Genomic DNA, 23,205 nt, shown 5'->3' with positions numbered 1-23,205 from the left:
TGGTACTATCCCGTGTTGATGAGGATGCAGTGAAGTGGGCACCCTCAAACACAGTAAATGGATATGACCTTGCTGGAGGGCAGGTGAGCAATTTAGACAAGAATCTTTTAGATGGTCACAACATTACTCCTATAAATTCATTTCGAGGAGATAGAGATGAACACAAAGATGAAAGGGTAAGAGCAGTGTTTCTCAGAGAGGGTCCAGAAAATGACTCTATAAGGTGCCCAGAGGCAAAGGGGCTTTCTGGCCAGAGCAGTTTGGACAAGGCTGCATCCTGTAGAACGTTCTTGAAGATTCCAAAGGCATATTGGCATACCAAAGACTCTAAAAAAACCTGCAAGTAAAGAAATCTCCTTGACTTTCTTCAATATACTGGTTCTACATTTAAATGCCAATAAGACCCTTGTTTATAATAATATCTACATTTCCCCAACATTTTATTATAAGCATTTTCAAACTCACAGAAAAGTTGAAAAAATTATGACGTAAGCACCCATTTACTCACCGTCTAGGTTCTACAATTAACAGTGTATTATGTTACTGTTTTATATTTGATAACATATCATTTCCATACCGTAGATCAGTTTGGACTGTTCTAGAACCTCATATAAGTGGAATCCTACAGTATATTCTCTCTTGTATAAGGCTTTTTTGACTCTGTAGTGTTTTTGAGATTCATCCATGTTGTTCTTTTATTCAGTAGTTTATTCCTTTTTATTGTTGAATAATATTCCCTTGTATGAAATATACTACCGTTTGTTTATCCATGCTTCTGTTGATGGACACCTGCGCTTTTCCCAATTTTTAGCTATTATAAACAAAGCTTCTATGAACCTCTTCTGCAGGTCTTTCCATGGCCATGTGCTTTCATTTCTCTTGGGTATGTAGGAGTGGAATTCCTGGGTCATAGAGTTGGTCTATGTGAGTTCTAGGAGAGACTGCCAGACCTTTTCCCAAAGTGTACAGTTTGACGTTCCCACTCCCACCAACCAGATGTGGAGTTACCCCACCTCCTCATCAACACGGTGTTGTCAGCCCTTCTTATTTTAGCCACTCTGGTGGTTGATATTGATGACTTGTGTTCGTTTTTTTTTTTTTTTGCGGTACGCGGGCCTCTCGCTGTTGTGGCCTCTCCCGTTGCGGAGCACAGGCTCTGGACGCGCAGGCCCAGCGGCCATGGCTCACGGGCCCAGCCGCTCCGCGGCATGTGGGATCTTCCCGGACTGGGGCATGAACCCGCACCCCCTGCATCGGCAGGCGGACTCTCAACCACTGCGCCACCAGGGAAGCCCGACTTGTGGTTTTAAATTGAATTTCCTCATTGAGCATTTAAAAAATACGCTTATTGGCCATTCAGATATCTTCCTTTGTGAAGTGTCTGGTCAGACTTTTTTAAAACCCATTTTTTATTGGGTTGTAGTAATATTTATTTTAATTATTATTTATAGCATACATACATAGGAGCATAAAAATATGTAGAGTTTAAAGAACACTAGTAAAAAAGAACCCACAACCCAAAGAGTAAGAACATTACTGTTACCTTATCCCAGAAGCCTTTTCTGTGTCTTTTCTGATTATACATACTCACTTCCTTCCCGTCAGAGTTGACTGTGCTTCTGAATTTTGTATTAAATCACACCTGTGTTTTCTGTATAGATTTTACCATCCTCATGTGTATCCTTAAGTAGTACATCATTCGGTTTTGCATTTTGTATTCTGTAATTTGTTTCTTTTGCTCCATATCAGGCTTTTATATTCACCCATATTGATACAAAGAGCCATAGTTCATTTACATGACTCTATAATATTGCATTGTGTGACTGTACCATAACTCACGTATCCATCCTACTGTTAGTGAATTCTGAATTTTCAGATTTTTTTGCTATGATATGAACAATGCTGCTATAAATATTTTTGTAACATCTTTTAATATCCTGTGAAACTCGTAATCTGTAATGTACACTTCGGAAAATACTATATTATGCCAATAATGTTTGTCGATGGTTAATTACACTAGTAAAAATTTGAAAACAACCTAAATGTTTAAAAATGAAGGGTTAGTTAGGTTTAAGAGACATGCATACAGTAGAACATTATGTAGGTTTTAAATTTATGTTTTCTGTATTTCTAATGATTATCAATTGTTAGTTACAATGCTGAAAAATGAGTAACAATTTAAGTGTTCAACAATAAAGGATTGGCTAAGTTTATGAGGCATGCCTTGGAATGCCGTGTAGAAGTTAACATTTATGCTTTTGTTATGTTTAAGCCCATTATGGATGCAAGTAAAACTGGCAATATATAATACTATATAGAGAGTATGATAAATAATTTTGTAAAATGATAAATAAAAGGCCTGTGTGGAAAAAACAAAGAATAGAAGCAAATACTCCAAAATTGTAATAGTAATTAGCTTGTGGTGGAAGGATTCCAGATTGTTTTTATTTTATTTCATTTCTCAATGCTTTTTTGTATTTTCAGATTTTTCTGTAGTGACGATGTGTGACTTGTACAGTGAGAAAAAGCAACAAAGGGTATTTTAGAAAAAGAGCTTTGAGTCTCCAAGTACTGCTTTTGTCAGAGTTCTTTTGAATTGCAGATGTATAAGTTCATTTTTTTTTTCCTCTCTGGCAACTGCAGGAATTTGAAATTAGAAATCTTGTTTGAGAATAACCTAACATGCCCTGAATTAATGTGGAGGCCTACTTTCAAATGAGGCCAGAGTTCTCTGGAGGCTGGAAGACATCACCATTTCAACGTTTCCTTCTCCAGCCTGAAACTGTTCTTTCCAGATGTTTATATTTTCAAAACCCTTTGCTCCTCGCTGCCTCCCTCCTCCGGCCATAGCAGGGTTTCTTGAGACGTTGGTGATAGGGAGGTATGAGAAGGGTGATGTCTAAAATATACATCATGGGTCCACTTAGCCATGGAAGGCTTCGCAGTCGGGAGACAGCCTGCTGATTGCCCAGGTGATTGCAGAGTTGATGCAAGATGCCCTGTAAACATGGCCTGTCTTTTTCTGAAAGATGGTAAAGATGCAGCGGGTGCCAGGACCCAAGGACCCCGCGGAGCTGACTTACTACACCCTGTACAATGGGAAGCCTTTGCTGGGGACTGCAGCTGCCAAGATCCTGAGCACCATTGACTCCCAAAGGATGGCCTTGACCCTGCATCACGTTGTCCTTCTGCAAGCTGACCGTAAGGGGATAACCTTTCCATTCATTCATTTTTAAATTTTTAATAAATTTATTTATTTATTTTTGGCTGTGTTGGGTCTTCGTTGCTGCGTGCGGGCTTTCTCTAGTTGTGGCGTGTGGGGGCTACTCTTCGTTGCGGTGCGCGGGCTTCTCATGGTGGTGACTTCTCTTGTTGTGGAGCACGGGCTGTAGGTGCGCGGGCTTCAGTGGTTGTGGCACATGGGCTCAGTAGTTGTGGCTCGCAGGCTCTAGAGTTCAGGCTGTGTTGTGGCACATGGGCTTAGTTGCTCTGTGGCATGTAGGATCTTCCCGGACCAGGGCTTGAACCTGTGTCCCCTGCACTGGCAGGCAGATTCTTAACCACTGCGCCACCAGGGAAGTGCCATCATTCGTTATTTTTAATACCAGTAAATGTTTCCTGAATCACTTGGATGTTATTAGACCCAGAGCTAAACATACTTCTGTTCTAGAAGGTTCTCAAATCAACCAGTTGTTTCCTGTGTTGTTTGAAGCAATAGGTTTTGGGTCAGGGATATGTTTTGGCTACTAGGATGATGATAATACTGCTTTTCCCCAGGTCCTATCCTCTCTTCCTCCTCAGTATAATCTTGTGAACAGTTAGAAAAATCACCACAGCTGAGCTGGTATTTGTCTGCTGGGGAATTAAAGGTAATTTCATTCAATAAGCTTTGTAGAGTCCTGCATGAACTGTGTGTTCAGTGCTGGAGGACATATAGAAGTGGGCAAGTCCCAGTCACTGCCTTTAAGGAGCAGAGAAGGCGTTAATGCAGATATAAAGGCATAGAATGCAGGAATGCTTTGAGGAGAAAACGTGATTGATACAGGGCTCAACCGAGGGACAGATTGCTCTGAAGCAGCATCCAGGAAGGATGAACAGAGAAAGGATATGAAACATAACAGCTGCCTCTTTGAGGACCCTCCCCTGGCAGCTACTATGCTTGTTGCTTAACATAGATTTTCTCAATTTCTCTGGGGCAACTTTATTCAGCTCCAAATTACAGATGAGGAAACCTAGGCTCAGAAAAGTTAACTAACTTGCACAACATCACAGAAGTAGGACTTGAGTTGCCAAGATATGAATCTGGATCTGTTTGACTTCAAAAGTGTGTTCTTAACTGTATTGCATGCTACAGTTTCAGCAGAGGGAGAGGAGGATGTACTGTCCAGAAAGAGGGAGCAGCAGAAGCAATAGAAGGGAGGTGAAAAGTACCAAGGGTGCTTGAATAAAAGGAGTTCCAGTTGCCTGGAGTGCAGAAGCATGAGGAGGAGGTGATGGGATTAGAAACGAGCATTGCTTAGGAGACTCAGGCGTTGGATGGCAGGGGAAGGAGATTGTACATGATGTGATTGGCTGTGGGGAGCTGTTGGACATTTCTGAGCAGGGCAGTAGTATCACTGGAAGTACCCATTATCTAGGGAGGTTAATCTGTCGGCAGTGTCCAGGATGAGAGGGGGCAGGACTAATGAGGCTCTCTGGTGGCCCAGGCATTGGGGCCCCAGAAGAGGGCTGTGAAGACAGCAAGGGGAGAGGGGGTTGATGAAGATGAGAGATTGTGTGGTAGAAATATTAGATTCGACAGCACACTGAGCATACAGGGCCTGGAAGGTCATCTCCCGTTGATCTCCTAGTTGGTGTCCGTGTTCCTTAGGAACCTGACGCCTGGCTCATGGTTTTCCTCTCCCCTCTCCTCCTCGTCTCCTGCCTTCGTCTGGGGTAGGTGTGGCTTCCACAGGGATGGTCCAGCCCACATGTGGTTACGGCCCTCACTTCTGCTCGGCCAGCACATCCTCACAGACACACCTTTGCCTGGAAATGATGGTCTCCCTCTACAATCTTGTCTTTGAAATGACTTTTTAACCAAGATGCTCTTCCTTTGCACCTCTCTCCTTCCCTCCCTGTGGGCTCTGTCCCATCTCTGGTCAGGTCAGCTACTAGCTTCATCAGTTTTACTGCATCTTCTTTAAGCGGGTTCCCCAGGGCTCCATTCTCAGCTCTTTCTCCGCCTCTCCAGGTAGAGAATGAATTGTAGAGGACTGGAGTGAAAACCATGTAGGTGCCCAGGTGAGAGGGGAAGGTGTCCGAGGTGGAGACTCAGAGAAGTGGTTGGATTCGGGATATTTTTGGAGACAGAGCTGTTGGGGCAAGGTAATGGATTGTGTGTGTGGCAGGAGGAGGTGAGGGCTGGAGGACTCAAGGGTGACTCCCAGGTGTTTGCTTGAGCACTGGTTGTGGTGTCATTTGTTGAGATGCAGAGAGGAGAGGAGGAGGTTTAGTGGGGCTGCAGTGGCGGTGGGGGAGATGGAGTTGAAAGTTTGCTTTTGGACATGTGAGCTTACACATTCAGGGAGAGCTCAGGAGATAGGAACTCGGCAGTCATCCACACAGGTGACATTTAGAGCTAAGGGAGTAGGTTAGATTAACCAGATTTGCCTTGATTTAGAACTAAAGAGAAGAGGGTAAAAATCAGGCCCAGGGCATCCACATGAGGGAAGAACTGGAGCCAGCAAAGGACCCTGGGAAGGAGCATCTGGGGAAATGGAGGAGGTGGTGTCTAGAAATAAGTGAAGAAAGTGAATGTCCTGGGAGGGAGGGAGCTGCTGCGTCATCTTCTGTTCTGGAAGGATGGAGATGAAGTGAATTTGGTAAACTGAAGCTTGGTGGTGACCTTGGCAGGAGGGGTTTCCAGGAAGAGGTGGTGGAGACAGCTTGGCTGGAGTGGACCCAGGAGACGGTGGAGGTGGGGAAGCAGTGACAGCAAAGGGAGAAGATTAATGGGACAGTTGCTGGAGGGGCATATGGGAGATATTGGGGTACGTTTGAATATTATGGGTGACTAATAGCAAGGGAGAAATTGACGATGCAGAAGAGAGACGAACACTGCAGGGGTGAAGTCCATATGTGCTCGAGGGGGTGGCACAGGTGGAGGGTTCAGACTCAGCGAGGAGCAGGGACGGCTCAATCTTTTGCACCAGGAAGGAAGGCAGAGTACAGGGGTGTGGGTGTCGGTCAGGGGGTACATTTGGTAATGGAAGCCTGAGGATGTTTCTGTGGTTGTTTCTGCCCTCTTGGGGCATAATGAGGTTGGCAGCTGAGGTTGAGGTTATGGGGGGGGCATTTGAGCAAGGGTGCGGTAGTACACACTGAGCATCAGGAAACTGATGAGAGAAAAACCGGAAGATTGGCAAGGCTCCCCTCCTCCTGGGTCCTCATTGCTATGTTCAGACCATTTCTTCTATTCTTTCAAAATTCTAGATGCTTTGAACTGCCCCTTCCTCACTGTAGCCACCTCTAGAACCCAAGCTGGCCCCCATCATCCTGGTTCATTGTCTCTTCCTCTGCATCGCTTCTCCTGTCCCAACCCATCCTCTACTTTGAGGTCAGTTCCTTGACCTCCTCACATCTACTCTAGGCCTTGTGGTACTTGGGAGGGGGCAGAAATGGGAGAGCTGGCCTTATTTAGAGCAAGAGGTGAATGGAGTGTCAGGGGGAGAGGTAAGGGGACTTTGCTGATGGAGATGGATGGGAACAGTGTCTGAGAGCATGGACAGGAGAGAGCAATCACATCGAATTAGAAGGTGCATGGAGCCTTGTGGAAATGAGAGTCGAGAGGTCATCTAGGGGTGACCTTAGAGGTTTGACTCTGGCTCGGAGAGCCAGGATTCAAACTCTGTTCCGCCTGGCTCCGGAGCTGCTAACCCTCAACCTTACTTCTTTGTTTCCTTCAAATCCACCTGGCTCTCTCGGTTCCCTCCTAGAGTAACTCACAAACTGTTTCCTCTTCTCCATTTCATCATTATCTCCTCTTGGACTTTGCAGGTGCTTCCCAAATGACTCAGCCTCAGCCTCTTTGCCACTAATGTACCATCCACACTGTAATTAGAGTCATTATAATAAACACAGGTTCTGGCCTTACATCTACTCCATTTAAAAAATATTTGGTGGCTCTCTGCTGTTCATAGAATAAAATCCAATCTTCTTAAAGTGGGTCTTTGAAGCCTTTCACAACAGGTGCTCAGCAAATGTTCAGGGCCCTTGACAACCTGGTCTCCAGGCTTCTTTCCCAGCCGTACAGCTACTCTTCTCTCCTTCAGACCTAATGCTTCAGCCACATGGGAGGATTCATTCTTCACACTCCCTATGCCTCTGAAGCCTTCCCTGACCCCTGAAGCATGACCCCTCCCCGAAGTTTCCCTAGTTCCAGGGGCCTCCATTGCCCTTATCACACTGGGCAAATGAGTTGTTTTCTCGCTTTTCTCCCTCATGAGCTCTTTAAAAGCAGGTACCACATCTCATTCCTTTTTGAATATCCAGCCCCAGCTACTGCCTGGCTCGATCCTTGTGAAGGCAAAGAACCCACTTTTGCTAAATGCCTCTGCCAGGCCCTGAGTGAGGCATGTGGTTGGAAGACACCATAGCAGAGCAGTTGAGAGCAGAGCCTTTGTAATAAGACCGAAGGCAAATGAATGACCCTCTGACCTACATTTTCCTCATACGTAAAATGGTGATATCAAAAACACTGACCTGGTAGAGCTACTGGGGGGATTAAATAAGATAATTATTGCATGTAGAGGGTTTAGTACCATCTACTACGTGTCTATTAGGCACGTAGTAAATGGTAGCCGAGTGTCTCATTTATCCATAAGGTAGAAGGACTCGAGGAGAGGCAATGAAGAGGGAAGGGAGATTTGAAGGTTAAGAGCCTGTATAATTCAGAGAATAGGGTGCTTTTAATGAAATTAGAGAGGGGGTTAGAGTGGAGAAGCACTTTCAGGAGGGAGAAGGTGATTTACTCAGTTTGGACCATGTGGAGTCTAAGTGATGAGCTATTAAGGGGTGTCATGGGGGTGTTGAGGGCTGAGGTTAGGAAAGTTGTTGGAAATCCAAGCCTGGATCCCAGGAGAGAGGCCTAAGTTAACACTATGGATTTTGAGAATGTTGTAGATACAGGGTAGAATTTAAATCCTGGGGAAAATTCGAGTCCTGGAGGGAGCATAGCTAGATGACAGACCCTGGGAAATGCCTCCATCCCAGGATCAGATGAGGAGGACACTAAGGCCAGTGAGGAAGAGGAGAAACAGAGAGGTTTTAAATCTCATTTTCTCCTAAGAGCTTTGAAATCAGCCTGAGATGTGAATCTGAGGTCAGCACTTTGAATAGAGAGTCATGGTGTTGAACAGACACCTTGTCCCTCTGAAGGTAGGGTGTAGCGTTCTGTGTGTTCCAGTGTCTTCTAAATCGCTAGGTCTAGGGCCGATGTGCAGTGCCCTACAGTGGAATATATGACGCCCACTCTACCCATGTCATCTCTGGGTAATGGGGCAGCAATGACTTCTAAAGAAGCAACTGCATTCCCGATGGAGGTTTTCTTCCACTCCCTTTGCAGGATCTGGAGTGAGAGGCCCCTCAGAGAGGTTATCCAGCTGATGGAGTAGGGAAAATTCTCCCCATGCAGAAGCAGTCCAGGGCGGGAATTGGTTTACCTTACACGGCCATCAGAAATTTATCTCCAAAAAAATATCACTTAAAGAAAGCTATAGACTGACCCTTTGGTGAAGGGAACTCTCATTCATTCCTTCAACAAATATTTTTTGAGCACCTGTTACGTGTCTGGCACTGTTCTAGGCACTGGAGATACAGCCGTGAGTAAAGCAGGCAAAACCTCTGCCCTCATGGACCTTACATTCCTGAGCGGGCAGGTTAAACAGACAAAATAACTGAATAATATGTTAGATGCTAATAAGTGCCATGGAGAAAAATTAAGCACAGAAGGGGCTAGGGGATGCCGAGGAGATAATGGTTGTGATTTTAAATTGTTGGGGTGTCGAGAAGAAGATATTGAGGAAGTAACCTTTGAGTGACCACCTGAGGATACCTGGGACAAGATTCCAGGCAGAGGGGGGAGGGTTTGAGAGCCAGCGAGGAGGTCCCGATGGAGGAGAGCAGCAGCGATGAGGTCAGAGGTGCAGACTAGGGGCCACGATTGGTGGAGCCCCATGGGCTGCACCCAGGTGGGGTGAGAGCCACGGGAGTGTGTGGGCAGGGGCAGGATGGGCCTGGGCTCTCACCAGCTGCTGGACCCTCCCCTGTGTCCACTCACAGCAGTCATGAACTCTGATGTTTTGACAGCCACAGAAACGAGCTGGGAGCTTTTTCGAATGGATTCCTTCTCCTTTAAACATTTGCTCCACATGAGAATAATTATTCTGAGTTTAGGTTATGTGGACCCTTTGACTTCATTCCCTCTGACAGATAGTGTGTGTGTGTGTGTGTGTGTGTGTGTGTGTGTGCATGCACATGCACACATGCACAAACTTCCATTCATGTGTGATAACTCAGAACTGACTTAAATTGTATATTTCAGAGAAATGAATTTTTTGGTAAAAAAAATATCTAACCTCCCCGGGGCTCAGTTTCTTCATCTGAAAAATGGGTATAAGAATCTTGACAAAGAGTGTATCCCAATGCCTAACACACGGTAGAAGCTCAAGAATGTGTTGTCTCATTTTCCTATCCTTCCTCTGACATTCTTGTAAGTTAAATAACCATTTGTTCCTTTTCACCTCTGTACATGACTTTGTAGTTTTAGATCATTATGCCAATGAATATACTGGGTTTGGATGACTTCAGCTGACCTAACTTTACTATCGCTTTGACTGTTCAATGAATTTATTAATGTACATAGCATAAATTTGTTCTCTCCCCATTTATATAGAGGTGAAAGGATTTTCCATACTGCATCAAGAAGGCACACCTCCATCAAAACAATAAAGCTGAGTAAAAGCAGAACACATGTAAATATTTCATTCTTGCTAACGAAAAAACTTATATACATATATAACTATATTTAGGAGATCATGTTCTGATCCACTATACATTTTTCTCCATCAGGATAGAACAACAGAGCCGAAAAGAGGCATACTGATATTTTTCACAGAAGCACGGAGCTTTAAAAAATGTTAATGGCCTAAAACTCACATATAAATACTGAATTACTAAAAGCAGCAGCAATTACATGTTTAATGTCAACAGGAGCACATTATCTAATGAGCTGTTTTTGGAAGTTAATAATGTGATTAATCACTGACTGACAAAAACCGTGGAAAAGAAGTTCTTTTGTACTAATAGTACTCCCGAGGCAGTTGCTGCCTGACGAGAGGTGGATCTTGGCTAATGAGGTGCCAGTTCAAGTTAGGGGCTGGTGGAAGTCAGAGAAAGATCAGCTGGCTCCTCAGGCAGGCCCTCACCATGTGGCACTTACTGGTGGGGCCTTTGTATTCCAGAGTCCAGTCCTCAGCTTTGTGGGTCTAGTAGCCCCCAGAATGAAGCAGGATCAGGAGGACCAAGTTACGCTAACCAGACTTATAAGAGATTGATATATAAACCAGATCGAAAGTATTTAGTTTAAAATATGGATTAGAACGACCAAGGAGAGGGGATTTCTTTAACTGGCTGTTACTCTATCCTTTGTGGAAATCTGTATGGGGAGCCAAATTGCAAAAGGAATAATGGTAGTTCAGTTACACATTCATTCAACCTTTAATTGAGCACCTACTATGTGCAAGGCACTGTTCTAGGCCCTGGGGAATGCAGCAAACAAGGGACAAAAAACCTCCCTGCTCTCTTAGGGTGTACCTTCTAATGGAGAGGCAGGGGGTGACAGATGGTGAGCAAATATATATGTATCATGGCAGATGGTGATACGTACTTTAGAGCCTCACCACTCCAAGTGTGGCCTGGGGGCCTGCTGCATGGGTACCCCCGGGGAGCTTATTAGGCATGTTACCGAGTCCAAGCTTGTACTGCTCACCACACGACAGGCTGATAAATCGAGAGACGAGTTGTTGGGGCCAGGAATAGTGACTTTATTTGGAAAGCCAGTAGACTGAGAAGATAGTGGACTTGTGTCCCAAAGAACGTATTACAGGGGGACCCATCCCAACCCACAGAATCAGAATCCACATTTGAGCAAGATTCCCAGGTGATGGGCATGCACATTAAAGTTTGAGAAGCACTGATTTAGAGAAAAATTAAGTAGGAAGAGGGGGATGGAGAGTGCTAAGGGCAGGGATTGTTATTGATATTTTATAGAGAGTACAGGGAAGGCCTCACAGATATGGTAACACTTGTTCAGAGCCCTGATGGAGGGAGGGAGGGAGCCACGTGGGTATGTAGGTGAAGAGCGTTCTAGGTAGTAGAAGAATAAGCTGGTGCAAAGGCCCTGAGGCAGGAGCATGTCCTGCATGTTTGAGGAACAGTAGGAGGGAGGTAGGCTGGAGCAGAGTGAGTTGAAGGAAGAGTTGTAAGGGCAGAGAAGTAACTAGATGGTTGGTCGGGCAGATCACTTAAGGTCTTATAGAAATTATAAGGACCCTGGCTCTTACTCTTAGTGGGGTTGGAGCCTCTGGAGGGTTTGAGCAGAAGAATGTTGTGATCTGAATTTTTAAAGGATCACTCCAGCTTCTGTCTTGCAAATAGACTATAGGGGACAAGGGAGGAGCCCATTGCAGTAATTCAGGTGAGAGATGTTGGTAGCTTGGACTATAGCAATAGAAAGAAGTCATATATTTTGAAGATGGAGATGACAAGGTTCGTTGCTCAGTAGGATACTGAGTGAGAGTAAAAGAGACAGGTCAACATTGACGGCAAAGTTATTGGTCTGAGCATCTGGAAGGAAGGAGTTGCCATCTGTTGGAGTGGAAAATATCACAAGAAGAACAGGTTTGGTTGGGGGGTGGGGGGATTGAGAGTTGGGCTCTGGATATATTAGAGACATTTCTTAAGTATCCAACTGGAGATTTGAGTTGATGGGTGGATACAGGAATCTGGAGTTCAGAGTAGTGGTCCTGGTTAGAGATATAAATGAGCAGCAACAGCACAGATGGTTTTTAAGCCTTGAGTCCATGAGATCATCCAGGGAGTGGGAGAGAAGAGAGCTTGTGTGGTATTAACAGTATCACCAAGCTCAAACAGCCAGCTGCAGCCATCTTGCCCACCAGATAGACCTGCCATCCGGCCAGGTTACCCATGTCTGCTGGTCGGGGTACCCTCCCCTGGCATGGATAAATCTTTGGTTCTCTTTTTCTGGATTTTCTGCAGACCCCACTCCCTTCCAATAACTCTTTATTCCTATAAACAATTATTTTGGTTACTGTTTTCTTTACTCCAGCCCTTTTGATTGGACTGAGGTGTTTCCAAAGCTTCCCCACCTGGGATCGTGGGGGGAGGACTCATTCATCTCATATCAAAGGCTTTTTCTTTTTCTCACATTTTCCTAACCCAGCTTACTAAAAAGTTGAAAGAATTGTTCAGTGAACACCCATGTTGCTACCACCTCGATTCCACAATTAGCGTTTTACTAGATTTTAATAATCACATCTCTGTTCATCTATTTTTCCATTCATCTGTTAATCCATCATATTTTTTTGATGTATTTCAAAGTAAGTTGCAAACATCAGTAGACTTCAACCCAAAACACTTCAGTATGCATATCACTGCCTAGAGTTCAATATTCATTTGTGATGTTTTAGATAAAATCAACATACAGTGAAATGAACAGCTCTTAACTATACCATTTGATGTTTTGACAAGTGTATACACCTGTGTGACCCAAACCCCTATCATGACGTAGAGCATGACCATCAACCTGTTGCCCTTTGCAAGTTAATTAATGCCAGCCCCACCCTCCTTGAAGCACCTACTGTTCTAGTAACACATTCTTCCTACTGACAGTCACTTTCGTTACTCTGTTTCACTCTGGCTCTGGGAACAGCTGGATCGTTTTGATTAGACAAGGCATTTCCATGCCTCCCCAGCCAGCCATGGGGGGGCGGGGCAGATCCGTCCACTCAGGTATGTTTTATTCGTTGCTCACTCAGCAGGTGACTTAGCTACAATGTTTAGAGTCATCTCTCCGTGGCCTTTGCCGCCTGACTGCCCCATTGTACTAATCCTTGGGTTGCTTCTCTCTTCTTCTCTTTTGACTCACGGACATTACCAGTGGGGAAACTTGATACCAATCCATCTTCCTCTTCCTCCTCTTAATCACAGTGAAGGCTCCCATTTCTTGAGCACCTACTAGGGGCCACACCAAAGCACCACATGTACCTTGCCTCTCTGATGCCTTGCGACGTGATAGCCCCATTTTACAGATGAGGACACTGAGGCTCAGAGACTTTGAGTAGCTTGCCAAGGCAAGAGCCTTTCTGAGCCCAAACCATCTCACGACCTGGGACTGGAGGGCATTTTTCTCCTGCTTGCTTTCCCCTTCCCCGAGCTCCTTGTCATGTGCTTCCCCCACTCTTCCCTGCAGCCGTGGTGAAGAACCCGCCCAACAACCTGTGGATCATCGCCGCGGTGCTGGCGCCCATTGCCGTGGTCACGGTCATCATTATCATCATCACTGCCGTGCTCTGCCGGAAGAACAAGAACGACTTCAAGCCAGACACCATGATGAACCTGCCCCAGAGAGCGAAGGTACGAGACGGAAGCTGTGAGGAGAGGGGCAGGAGCCCTGGCCCCTTGGGGCTCCACCTGCCTTTTCTCTCATGGCTCTTGAGGTCTTTGCAAGTACCTTCAGAAGCATCCTCATGAGTCCTCATGTTGAAGGAGACCCTTTATTTACTTATTTGAATGTTTTAAAAATTGTGGTAAAATATACGTAACATAAAATTTACCATCTTAGTCACTTACAAGTGTACAGTTCAGTATTCTTTAGAATATTTGCATTCTTGTGCCACCTTTATTTTTATAATGAGGACACGATAGCTAATGCTCATCTAACGCTCACCCTTTGCCTTAAATGCTTCTCAGGGCTTTGCATATACCAGCAACCCCTAATCTTGCCAGCAACCCTTTGAGGAAGAACATTATTTTACAGATGAGGAAACAGAGGCACAGAAAACGAGTTGCTAGCTAGACCTGAAAGGGGCCTCAGAGGTCATCTGATCTGACACCTTCCCTTTTACAGAGAAGTGACTTCTACACAATGGCACAGTTAGTAAGTAGCAGAACTGTTAGTAGAACCAGGTCTCTTGGATCCTAACTCAATACCCTTTGGGGCACATCAGACCCTCAAAATTTTCCTTCTTCCGCTGGCCGGAGTGTCTGATCTTCAAAGGCTGCATGACGGGCGAGCTACAGATACTTGGCCGGGCAGCCATCAACCCCCAGTTCAGTGGCTCCCCTGAGGACCGGCCAGGAGCCCCGTCCACTTTCCACAGCCTCCATAGGGCCGTACCACCCATCTTCAGTACTGGAAGGGGAATGAACTGAGGAAATTCCAAAGGCTAATTCTCCAGTCACATAGCTCCCTTCACAATAGTCCCCAAAGGGACTATAATAACCTGTAATACCCAGTGTTTAAATAATGCCTTACAATATCCTGGGCTATCCTAGGTCTGTCACCTTGTTTGCTCATCACAGTAGCCCTGTGAGGTAGGTTATAGTCAGGGCAGCATTTATGATTTTCATTTTACTGCAGAGAAACCCAAAGGAAAGAGACTGTGGGACTTACTCCACAGCAGTGGGGGAGGTACTCAGGCCCATATCTGAGTCTTTGGGCTGTGTCTACTTTATATCCCTTCCTGAGCTCTGAGATTTGGTGGGTAGGATCCTCTTCCAGCCCTGAACGTCTGAGCTTGGTCTACCTGTGCAGGAATGAAACAGCGAGTGGAATTTCACATCCACTGGGATGCATGACGTAGTGATCGTCCTTGCTGGGAGTCAGGCATGTCTAGTTCTTCCTGGATGATCATACCTTGCTTCAGCAAAAGCAATCAAAGGAATTTGATGGTTTGTTAAACCGAGTCACCTGTTGAGAAGCTGCAGCTTGCTGAGACACTGTCTCGTGAAGAGCCCAACCCCAAAGAATGTCGTTCTGTGTCTGTTGACATAAAGCCACCCGCTGCACGGACGCAGCATGATGTTGGTAATTACCCAAGCAGTGAAAAATGAAACTATTCCGAGAAGGGGTATTTCATTTCCAGCTTAGCTTGGTTATAATCTGAGCCTTGCAGACATAACAGTAATTACCAGAATCTAATTGCAGCTGAGTCCAGGAATGCAAAACATGCCATACTGAGGTTGTAACTGCCATCTTTGTGTGCTAGATGAAGCCAAAATTTTACTAATTTGCCGAGATGAGTTGGGCAGCACGTGATTTCAGCATATCTTCTGGCTGGAAAGCTGTCTGAGGCTGGAACAGATTCATGTGTGTGGGTTTTCATAGCCCCTTTTATGTCCCTTCCCGGTGCATTGTGCTTCAACAGATACCCGGCTGCTGTGGAAAGTCAAGCAAATTTATGTTCCATGAGATGATTGAGTTCACTTGTGTGGGGTGATGGTGGTTGTTTTCTCTCTCAATGAGACTGGGCTACGCACTTGATTTCCAAAGCCCTTTAATCACGGGAGACCAGCGGGGTGGAACTGCCTCTTTCTTACCGCAGTCCTGCCCGTTGCAACCCAGGGGCACTGCAGTGTTTGCAAGAGGAGAGAGCCGCCTGCATCACTTCTCACAACCGTTGTGTGTGAGCAGAATTCATTTAACGCCAAGGGACCAGGCGGGATGAAAAAGTTAGCTTTCGCCACCAATCCAGAGACCGGGAGGGTGGTCTCCTAGTCTCCAGGGACACCACTGTGCCTGTAAGGATGCGGGCTGCAGTGCCAGAGGACATGGCTGGGGATCCTTGCTGAGCCTCACTAATAGAATTAACATCCTAAGAGGAGGTGAGTGTGGCTGTCCCGGGAGCCAAGACCCAGCCGTGCACGCCCACACCCTTCTGCAGAGACAAGGTACCACAGATGTAACCCTATTACCATTGCTGTCATCCGGGCTTTGGCAGGTAGAAGGTTGAGAAAATGATCAGCGCAGGAGGAGGGCCAGGCGTCATGCCTTTGTCGCCTCCTTTCTTCCTAGTTCACTTTTCCCTCCTCTTTGTCATTGGATTCATAGCCTTTTCCCAGGTTTTCCCTTCAACTGAAGAGAACATGATCCCCTGGAACAGGCCACCTTAAGAGAAAGTTGTTAGGGCCATATCCAGGTGCAGAGTGAGCTTGGAGGGCCTGCACTGGTTGGCATGACCTTCTGCTTGGGATGGGTCTGCTTTAGTCACCCCCTAAAGATGCCCAGCTGTCTCCTGTTTCTCACATATTATCTATATGACCATACTTAACCTCTTTGTGCCTCAATTTTCCCATCTGTGAAATGGGGGTGATAACAGTATTCACTTACAAGTTGTTGTGAGGATTAAGTGAGTTATGTGAATTACTTTGAGTGTACCTCGTACAGAATAAATATTATATATAAGTTCATGTTATTATTACACTTGCTTTCTTCTTAAAAGATCTGGGTAACATGTTTACCTTTGAAATTGTTGGAGATTATTTTGATTTGATAATTTTACAAAACTCATTAAAGCAACTGTAAATGTTTCATGATGTTGTATTAACGGTGTTAGGGGTCACTAGTGTGTGTCCCGTGGGCAGTTGGTTAATCTCAGGTGATTTTCAAGTTGGAGGCTGAAAGACCACTATCTTGTCAGTCAGAAGAGTAAGGTACTAGTCTTGAGCCTTTCACCACTTAGCTGTGTGATCTTGGCCAAGTCACCGAACCTCTCTGAGCTTTTGTTTTCTTACCTATAAAGTGAAGACTGTGCTGTTTGCCCTGCTTTCCCCATGTGGTTGTTGTGAGAATGAAATGAGGTGTCAGTGTTTTGCAGGCTGTAAGTACTGAACATGCACAGGGATTGTTATTATTAACCTAATAACAAGGGCCGCCTTTTAAGCTTGTCATTCCTTAATGTCTCCCTGCTCACCCACCGTCAACCCAGTCTCCTGAAGTATCTAGCGGGTAACTTCAGCCCAGTGTGAAGGGTGAGAGGCCAAGTTCAGAGCGAGTGAGGATGAGGGGGGCAAGCCAGAGCTAGCTCGTCTTCCTCACTAGGTTCTTGGGTCATCTTAGCCGCCAGTGCAGACTCCCAGTACCTCACACACAGGCCAGGGGTCTCAACACAGGAGCCAGGCCAAGTGTGGTAGAAGATGCCCAACCAAGATGGCAGGCTGCAGAAGGAGAGGAGAGGCCGTGGGAAGAACCATCAAGCAGTGGTTGGGTGTTCTGGCTCTGGGTCATATAGTACTGGGTTCAAATCCCGGCTCTACCATAGACCAGCTGTGTGAGCCTGGGGAAGTTGCTGAACCTTTCAACCTCAGTTTCTTCATCTTTAAAATGGGGAACCATAACAATACGTACCTCCTTGAACTACAGTGAGGATGAAATGACATAATTTATGCAACATATTCGATACTGTACCAGTAATATCAAGTGAAGCTGAAACTGTGAGCTCCTTGAGGGTAGGGGGCCAGTTATTATTCACCTTTATGTTTCCAGCACCAAGCGCAGTCCCTGACACAAGCCAGTGCTCAATAACTAGAGTTGGAACAAAACTGAATAGGATAATGGGAGGATGGGGGTATGGCATAAAAGGGACCAACAGGAGATGAGGCTGGGCACGTGGGTTCAGACAGAATGTGAAGGGTCTTGAGTGCCTTGCCAAAGGGTTTGGGTGCCATGGAGCGTTTTTAATGAGGGAGTGATGATGACCTGACATGGTTCTAAGGGAGGTAACTTTGGAGGCTTGTCAAGGGTGGGCCTGGAAAGGAGCAGAATGGAAGTAACAAGACCAGGGCAGGGTCAGTACAACAGTGGACCTGGAGAGAAAAGGTCAGCTTCCAGAAACATTTCAGTTGAATTCAATTGGTGATCAGTTGTTTGTAGGAGAAGCAGGTGAGTCAGTATTCTAGGAACATCAGCACATCATCTGAAGGCTCCTTAGTATTTCATGTACCACCAAGGGAGGGGAGGGAAATGAACAAACACTATTTCAGAAGCACATTCCCAGATCTTAGCTTAGAATTTTAGTGGTTACCACGTGGGTCAGAGTGTGTCTCAGAGAAGAGGGACCAGTGACCACACCTCCCAGAGTGAGTTATCCAGGGAACTGTCCGTGGCTATACTACAGACAGCTTGAAATAAGGAAGCTTTGCTGGATTTAGCAAGAAAACTCCATCCTATTCTGAGACACTATTTGATGGGTTGGGCCATGGTCTTAGACCATTAAATCTGGCTGGAGCCTTCCTGTTACAATTCTTAGCTAAGTAACCTGCTGAAAGAGGAACTTCTGATCATATCAAGTGCTGATAGAACCCAAACAATAGAGTTAAGTTTCATCCCAAATTTTCTTAAGGAGAATCCACTGATGTCCATTTCACCTGGCCTATGATTTAGTAGGCAGGAAAGCAGTATTAACTAATATTGATTGAGCATTTGCTGTGTGTCAGGTACTTAGCTAAATGCTGGACTTGAATTTACTTATGTAATCTACACAGCCTCCTTTTGAGGGTAGTTAAATATCACGCTCACAGACATACACATTTGATCCTGCTTACGCTGTTATTCTCTCCATTTTACAGGTGAGGAAACATATGCAGAGAATTTCAGTAACTTGCCCAAGGTCACCCAGCTAATACATGTCAGAGGCAGGATTTGAATCCAGGCTGTCTGCTTTTGGAGCTGCTGATCTTAATCTCCCCATCGTCCTGCCTCAAATCTGTGTTGTACTGTTTTGGGGTGTCAAGCAGAATAGAGACACTCGCAGGAATTGTTTAAATATGCTTCTTGGTTTTTTCATTACCCCACTAATAAATGTCTGTTGGGTTTTGCTCACAGTTGCCCTATTCACTTGGGATTTCAGACATTGTACAACAAAAGCCTTGCTAATTTTTCAGTAATGAATTATAGGAGAGCCAGCCTGCTTAAGGGAGAGGTCTGGATTAAAGAGTGATTCCATAAATTCCATTTTATTATTAATAATTGTGCTGCCTCGCATGTGGTAGCACATTTCCTCCCTCTGTTTTCAGATCTGTGATCCCCTTTAATACTCAAGGGTGGTGGAGGTAAAGCAGATATGATTATCTTCATTTCTCAGATGAGACAGCTGAGGTTCAGAGTTCAAGTGACTTGGCAAGGCCACACACCTGCTATTAAACAGGATTTAAGGGATGACAAAATATTCCTAGGTAGGAGAAGATGCGGGACCTGTTTAATGAAGCAATTAAGAGCTTCTAATTAGCAGTATCCTGTGACTTAAAATAAGTGGTCTAAAATCCTTGAAAGCATTTGTTCTCACACACATATTTGCATCTTGTTTATACTAGTCATTTTTCTGAGTCTTATCTATAGAGATTCTGTAGCTAGGTGGAATTAACACGGATTTTGATTTTGCAGAGACAGAAATTATGATGGAGATTTATGTTAACTCTTGTTCATCAGAAAGCTAAGTATGGTCCCAGCACATGCACTTTCCCACCTGTCTTCTCTTAAAGCTGCTGTGAGCGTCTTGCTTTGCCAGAAACGTGACTGCAAATCTGTTTCCTCTTTGCAGCCTGTGCAGGGCTTTGATTATGCCAAGCAGCACCTGGGCCAGCAAGGGGTGGACGAAGAGGTCATCCCCGTGACTCAGGAAACGGTGGTCCTCCCACTGCCCGTTAGAGATGCTCCTGCCTCTCAGGAAAGGGATGCCCCTCAGGATGGAAGTACTATCAAGACGGCCAAATCCATCGAAACCAGAAAGAGGTAGGCACGGGGCCAGCTTCTGCCTCTCTGTCAGCAAGAAAAATAATGGATGGGGAGAACAGCTGAAGCCCTCAAGTTAATTCCTCTGTTCTCTTTAAAAATTCCCCTTCATGCTTGTTTTGAATATTTGAGAAGGAGACTAAGGGAGATGATAAGAATCACAATACCTGCTTCTCATGAGCCACTCGTAAGCTTTTAGATGCCTGATCAACCACAACGGAAGAGGTTTAGCTCTTATATTTCTTATAACAACTTTGGCACTGATGTCACACTTATATCTTTAATTTATCTCAAGAGCAGTGCCTTTGGTTCAGGATACTTGTATTTTATCTGGCAATTTCTCTATAGAGCTTATGATTTTAGTTCAAAAATCATTTATTGAGTTTTTACTATGAACAGAGCACTTTGGCAGGCATTGGGAGGACTACAAAAAGGTTTAAGATTGATTCCTGACCCCGAGCATCTCCTGATGGAAAGACAGAAAGAAATTGCTGGAATACCGCACGTGATGGGCAGGTGCCCACAGTGGAGTCTGAACCAAGTCCTGGGGAAAAGAGAGGAGGAAGAATTTAATTCTGATGAGGGAAAACGTCGTGGAGGAGGTTATGTTGTAGCCAAGCCTTGAAGGGCAAGTGGGATGCCCATAGGTGGGAAGAGATAAAGGCATCCAGGCTGGCAGAGCCAGGAGAGATATGGACATCCATGCTCACTTAATAATGAGTGTCTCTGGGGCTTAGAGCTCACAGTGCTTGGGTTATAGTGAAAGATTAAACCAGAAGATAGATGAAAACTGTGGAGGGTCTTAACTGCCAGCCTAAGGAGTTTGACCTTTATTCTCTAGGCATTGGTAAGGCACTGAAAGTTCTTCAGGGAGACAGTGATGTCCAGCCTGTATCTTAGAAAGGCTACTCCAGCGGCAATGTGGATTATAGATGGGAGAGGTTAGGCTAGAGGGCAGGAGCTTGTTAGGACTTTGCAATAGGCTCACAAAGAGGTAATGAACTCTGGCCAGCCCTGTTGTCTGGCTAAACCAGCTCCCATTGCCAGCCTTGCCTGGGACCACAGTGGCGGCTGGAAAAGCTACATCCTCTCTCCCTCCTTCCCTCCCTTCACCTAACATATTTATCGATTGCTTGCTGTCTCCTAGGCACTAGGGATACTGCAGCAAACAAGACAAAGTTCCTACTCCCGTGGTGCTTACAATTTGGTAGGGAGAGATAGACAATAAACAAATAGAGAAATAGAAATATAGTAGGTTGGGCGGTGATGAGTACAAAGAAGAAAACCAAAGCATGATAAGGGAATGTAGAGTTGGAGAGGGGAACATGAGGCTATTTTAGCAGGAAGTTGGGGAAGGCCTCTCTGATAAAGTGACATTTGAGGAAGACCTGATTGAAATGATGTGTGAGCCTTGAGGTTATCTTGCAGAAAAACTTTCCAAGCAGATGGAACAGTGTGTACAAAGCCCAGGGGAGGGAACTTCTTGACTTGCTTAAGGAAGAGCACGAAGGCCAAAGAGGCTGATATGAACGAGGGGGGAAGTGGTAGCAGGTGGGCCAGAGGAGCTGCCTGAGGTTGAGCATGTCAGGCTTTATAGACCAAAGTCAGGACTTGAGATTTTGTTGTGAATAAAGATCAGAAGTCATTGGAAGGTTTTGAGAGGAACAGTGATGGGATGTGACTTGCAATTTTAAAGGTTCACTATGGCTGCCGTGTGGAAATAGACTAGAGAAGCAGCATAGAAGCAGAGAGACCCATTAGGAAGCTATTGCAAGAGTGGAAGAAGTGATTGGGTTCTAGAGATGTTTAGAAGGAAGGACTGACAAGATTTGCTGATAGATTGTTGTGGGGTATGGAAATAGAGAGGGATGAATTTGCCACTTATTGTGCTGGGGAAGACTGGAGGAGAAGTTCGTAGGGGACGATCAAGAGTATGGATGTGGGTATGTTAAGTTTGAGATGCTCATGAGACATGCAAGTGGAGATGTTGAGAGCTCCGTTAACCATATGAGTCTGGAGTTCAGAGGAGAGGTCCAGAGTAGAAATATAAATGTAGGAGCTGTCAGCGTTTGGTTATAAAAAGCTCTGAGACTAGATGGGCACCTAGGAGAGTGTAGCTAGAGAAGAAATCAAAGAACTGACCCCTGGGACATTGCAATGATTAGAGGTCCAGATAATGAAGATGGATCAGCAAAAGAGTCTGAAAAGCATCAGTAAGAAAGGCACAAGGAGAGCGAAGCAAGAGTGGAATCTGAGAAGCCAAGAGAAGGGAGTCATTGCAGGAGGGAGGAAGGATTGTTTGTATCAAATATATAAATTTTGCATTGGAGTCAAGCAGCAAGGCTCTGTGCTTTTCTCTAGGAGATATTGGTACTTAAGAAAGAGGTACAGAGAAACAGGGATGGATTTCAGCTTGTGTGGGAAAGAATGTTGAGGGCATGTGGATTAATTATCTGTTGCCCTCTAACAAACCACTCTAAAGCTTATCAGCTTAAAACAACAACCATTTATTTAGCTCATGATTTTTGGTGGGTCAGCAGTTTAGGCTGAGCTCAGCTGGGTTGTTCTTCTAGTCTGAACTAGGCTTGGCTGATCTCAGCTGGGCTCACTCATGCATCTTTAGTCAGGTGGAAGGCCTGCTGGGCTGGCTTGTTGATGACAGCCTTGTCTGGGGTGGCCAGATAACTGGGACCTCTTGACATGTGGTCTTGAACCCTCCAGCAGGCTAGCACTGACTTTCTCACAAGGTGGTTACAGGGTTCCAAGAGCAGTAAGAAAAGAAGCCCCAAACAAGCTTCAAGTCTCTGCTTTTATCATGTTTGCTACTGTCCTGTTGGCCAAAGCAAAACACATAGTCAAGTCCAGAGTCAGTGTGGGAGGGGACTACCCTAAGCTTGGTTACTGGGAGGTGTGAACAAATTGGGACCTTAACTGCAACAGTCCACCCCAGCATGAAGTTGAAACATACAGAGAAGCAATAGATGATTTACCTGAGTTGACTGGCAAGTAGTATTATCTATAGTAATTATTCCCATGATCTTTGCCAAGTACCACCATAAAGGCATGTTAACAGTTTATCACCTATTTAGAGGACACTGAAAAGAAATAAATAGAATTACTAAAATTAGAATATTAACATTATACTGCACTGCCAGGAAGAATAGAAACTTTTCCACCCATTCTAGTTGAGGGTTTAAATTGTGCAAAGATTTCTTTTTAAAAAATTGTTTTAGAACAAGCTATTTTGTTTCTTGAATTTGCAAGGAGTCTACTCTTGCTAATCAAATTTAAATACTTAACCTCAGATTTTTATTAAGAAATATTAGCTTATGAAACAAATACAAGTAAAGAAAACA

The 23,205-nt window shown here is 45.0% G+C and overlaps 1 protein-coding gene across 1 annotated transcript in view; it reads left to right on the top strand.

The window, feature by feature from the left end:
- KIAA1549L (KIAA1549 like) overlaps window positions 1–23,205 on the top strand; it is a 281,195-nt gene that overhangs the window by 177,512 nt on the left and 80,478 nt on the right. The window contains exons 10-12 of the mRNA XM_089914969.1: window positions 3,030–3,201; window positions 13,532–13,695; window positions 19,659–19,849. Of these exons, the coding sequence (XP_089771095.1) occupies window positions 3,030–3,201; window positions 13,532–13,695; window positions 19,659–19,849 (527 nt within the window). The remainder of the gene's footprint in view (window positions 1–3,029; window positions 3,202–13,531; window positions 13,696–19,658; window positions 19,850–23,205) is intronic.

This window comes from Delphinapterus leucas, chromosome 7 (genome assembly GCF_059928025.1).
Source record: "Delphinapterus leucas isolate spDelLeu-1000000601 "Yukka" chromosome 7, BTC_Dleu_Yukka2, whole genome shotgun sequence".
In the NCBI taxonomy this organism is placed as follows: Eukaryota; Metazoa; Chordata; class Mammalia; order Artiodactyla; family Monodontidae; genus Delphinapterus; species Delphinapterus leucas.
This window is presented reverse-complemented; position numbering and strand designations above follow the sequence as displayed.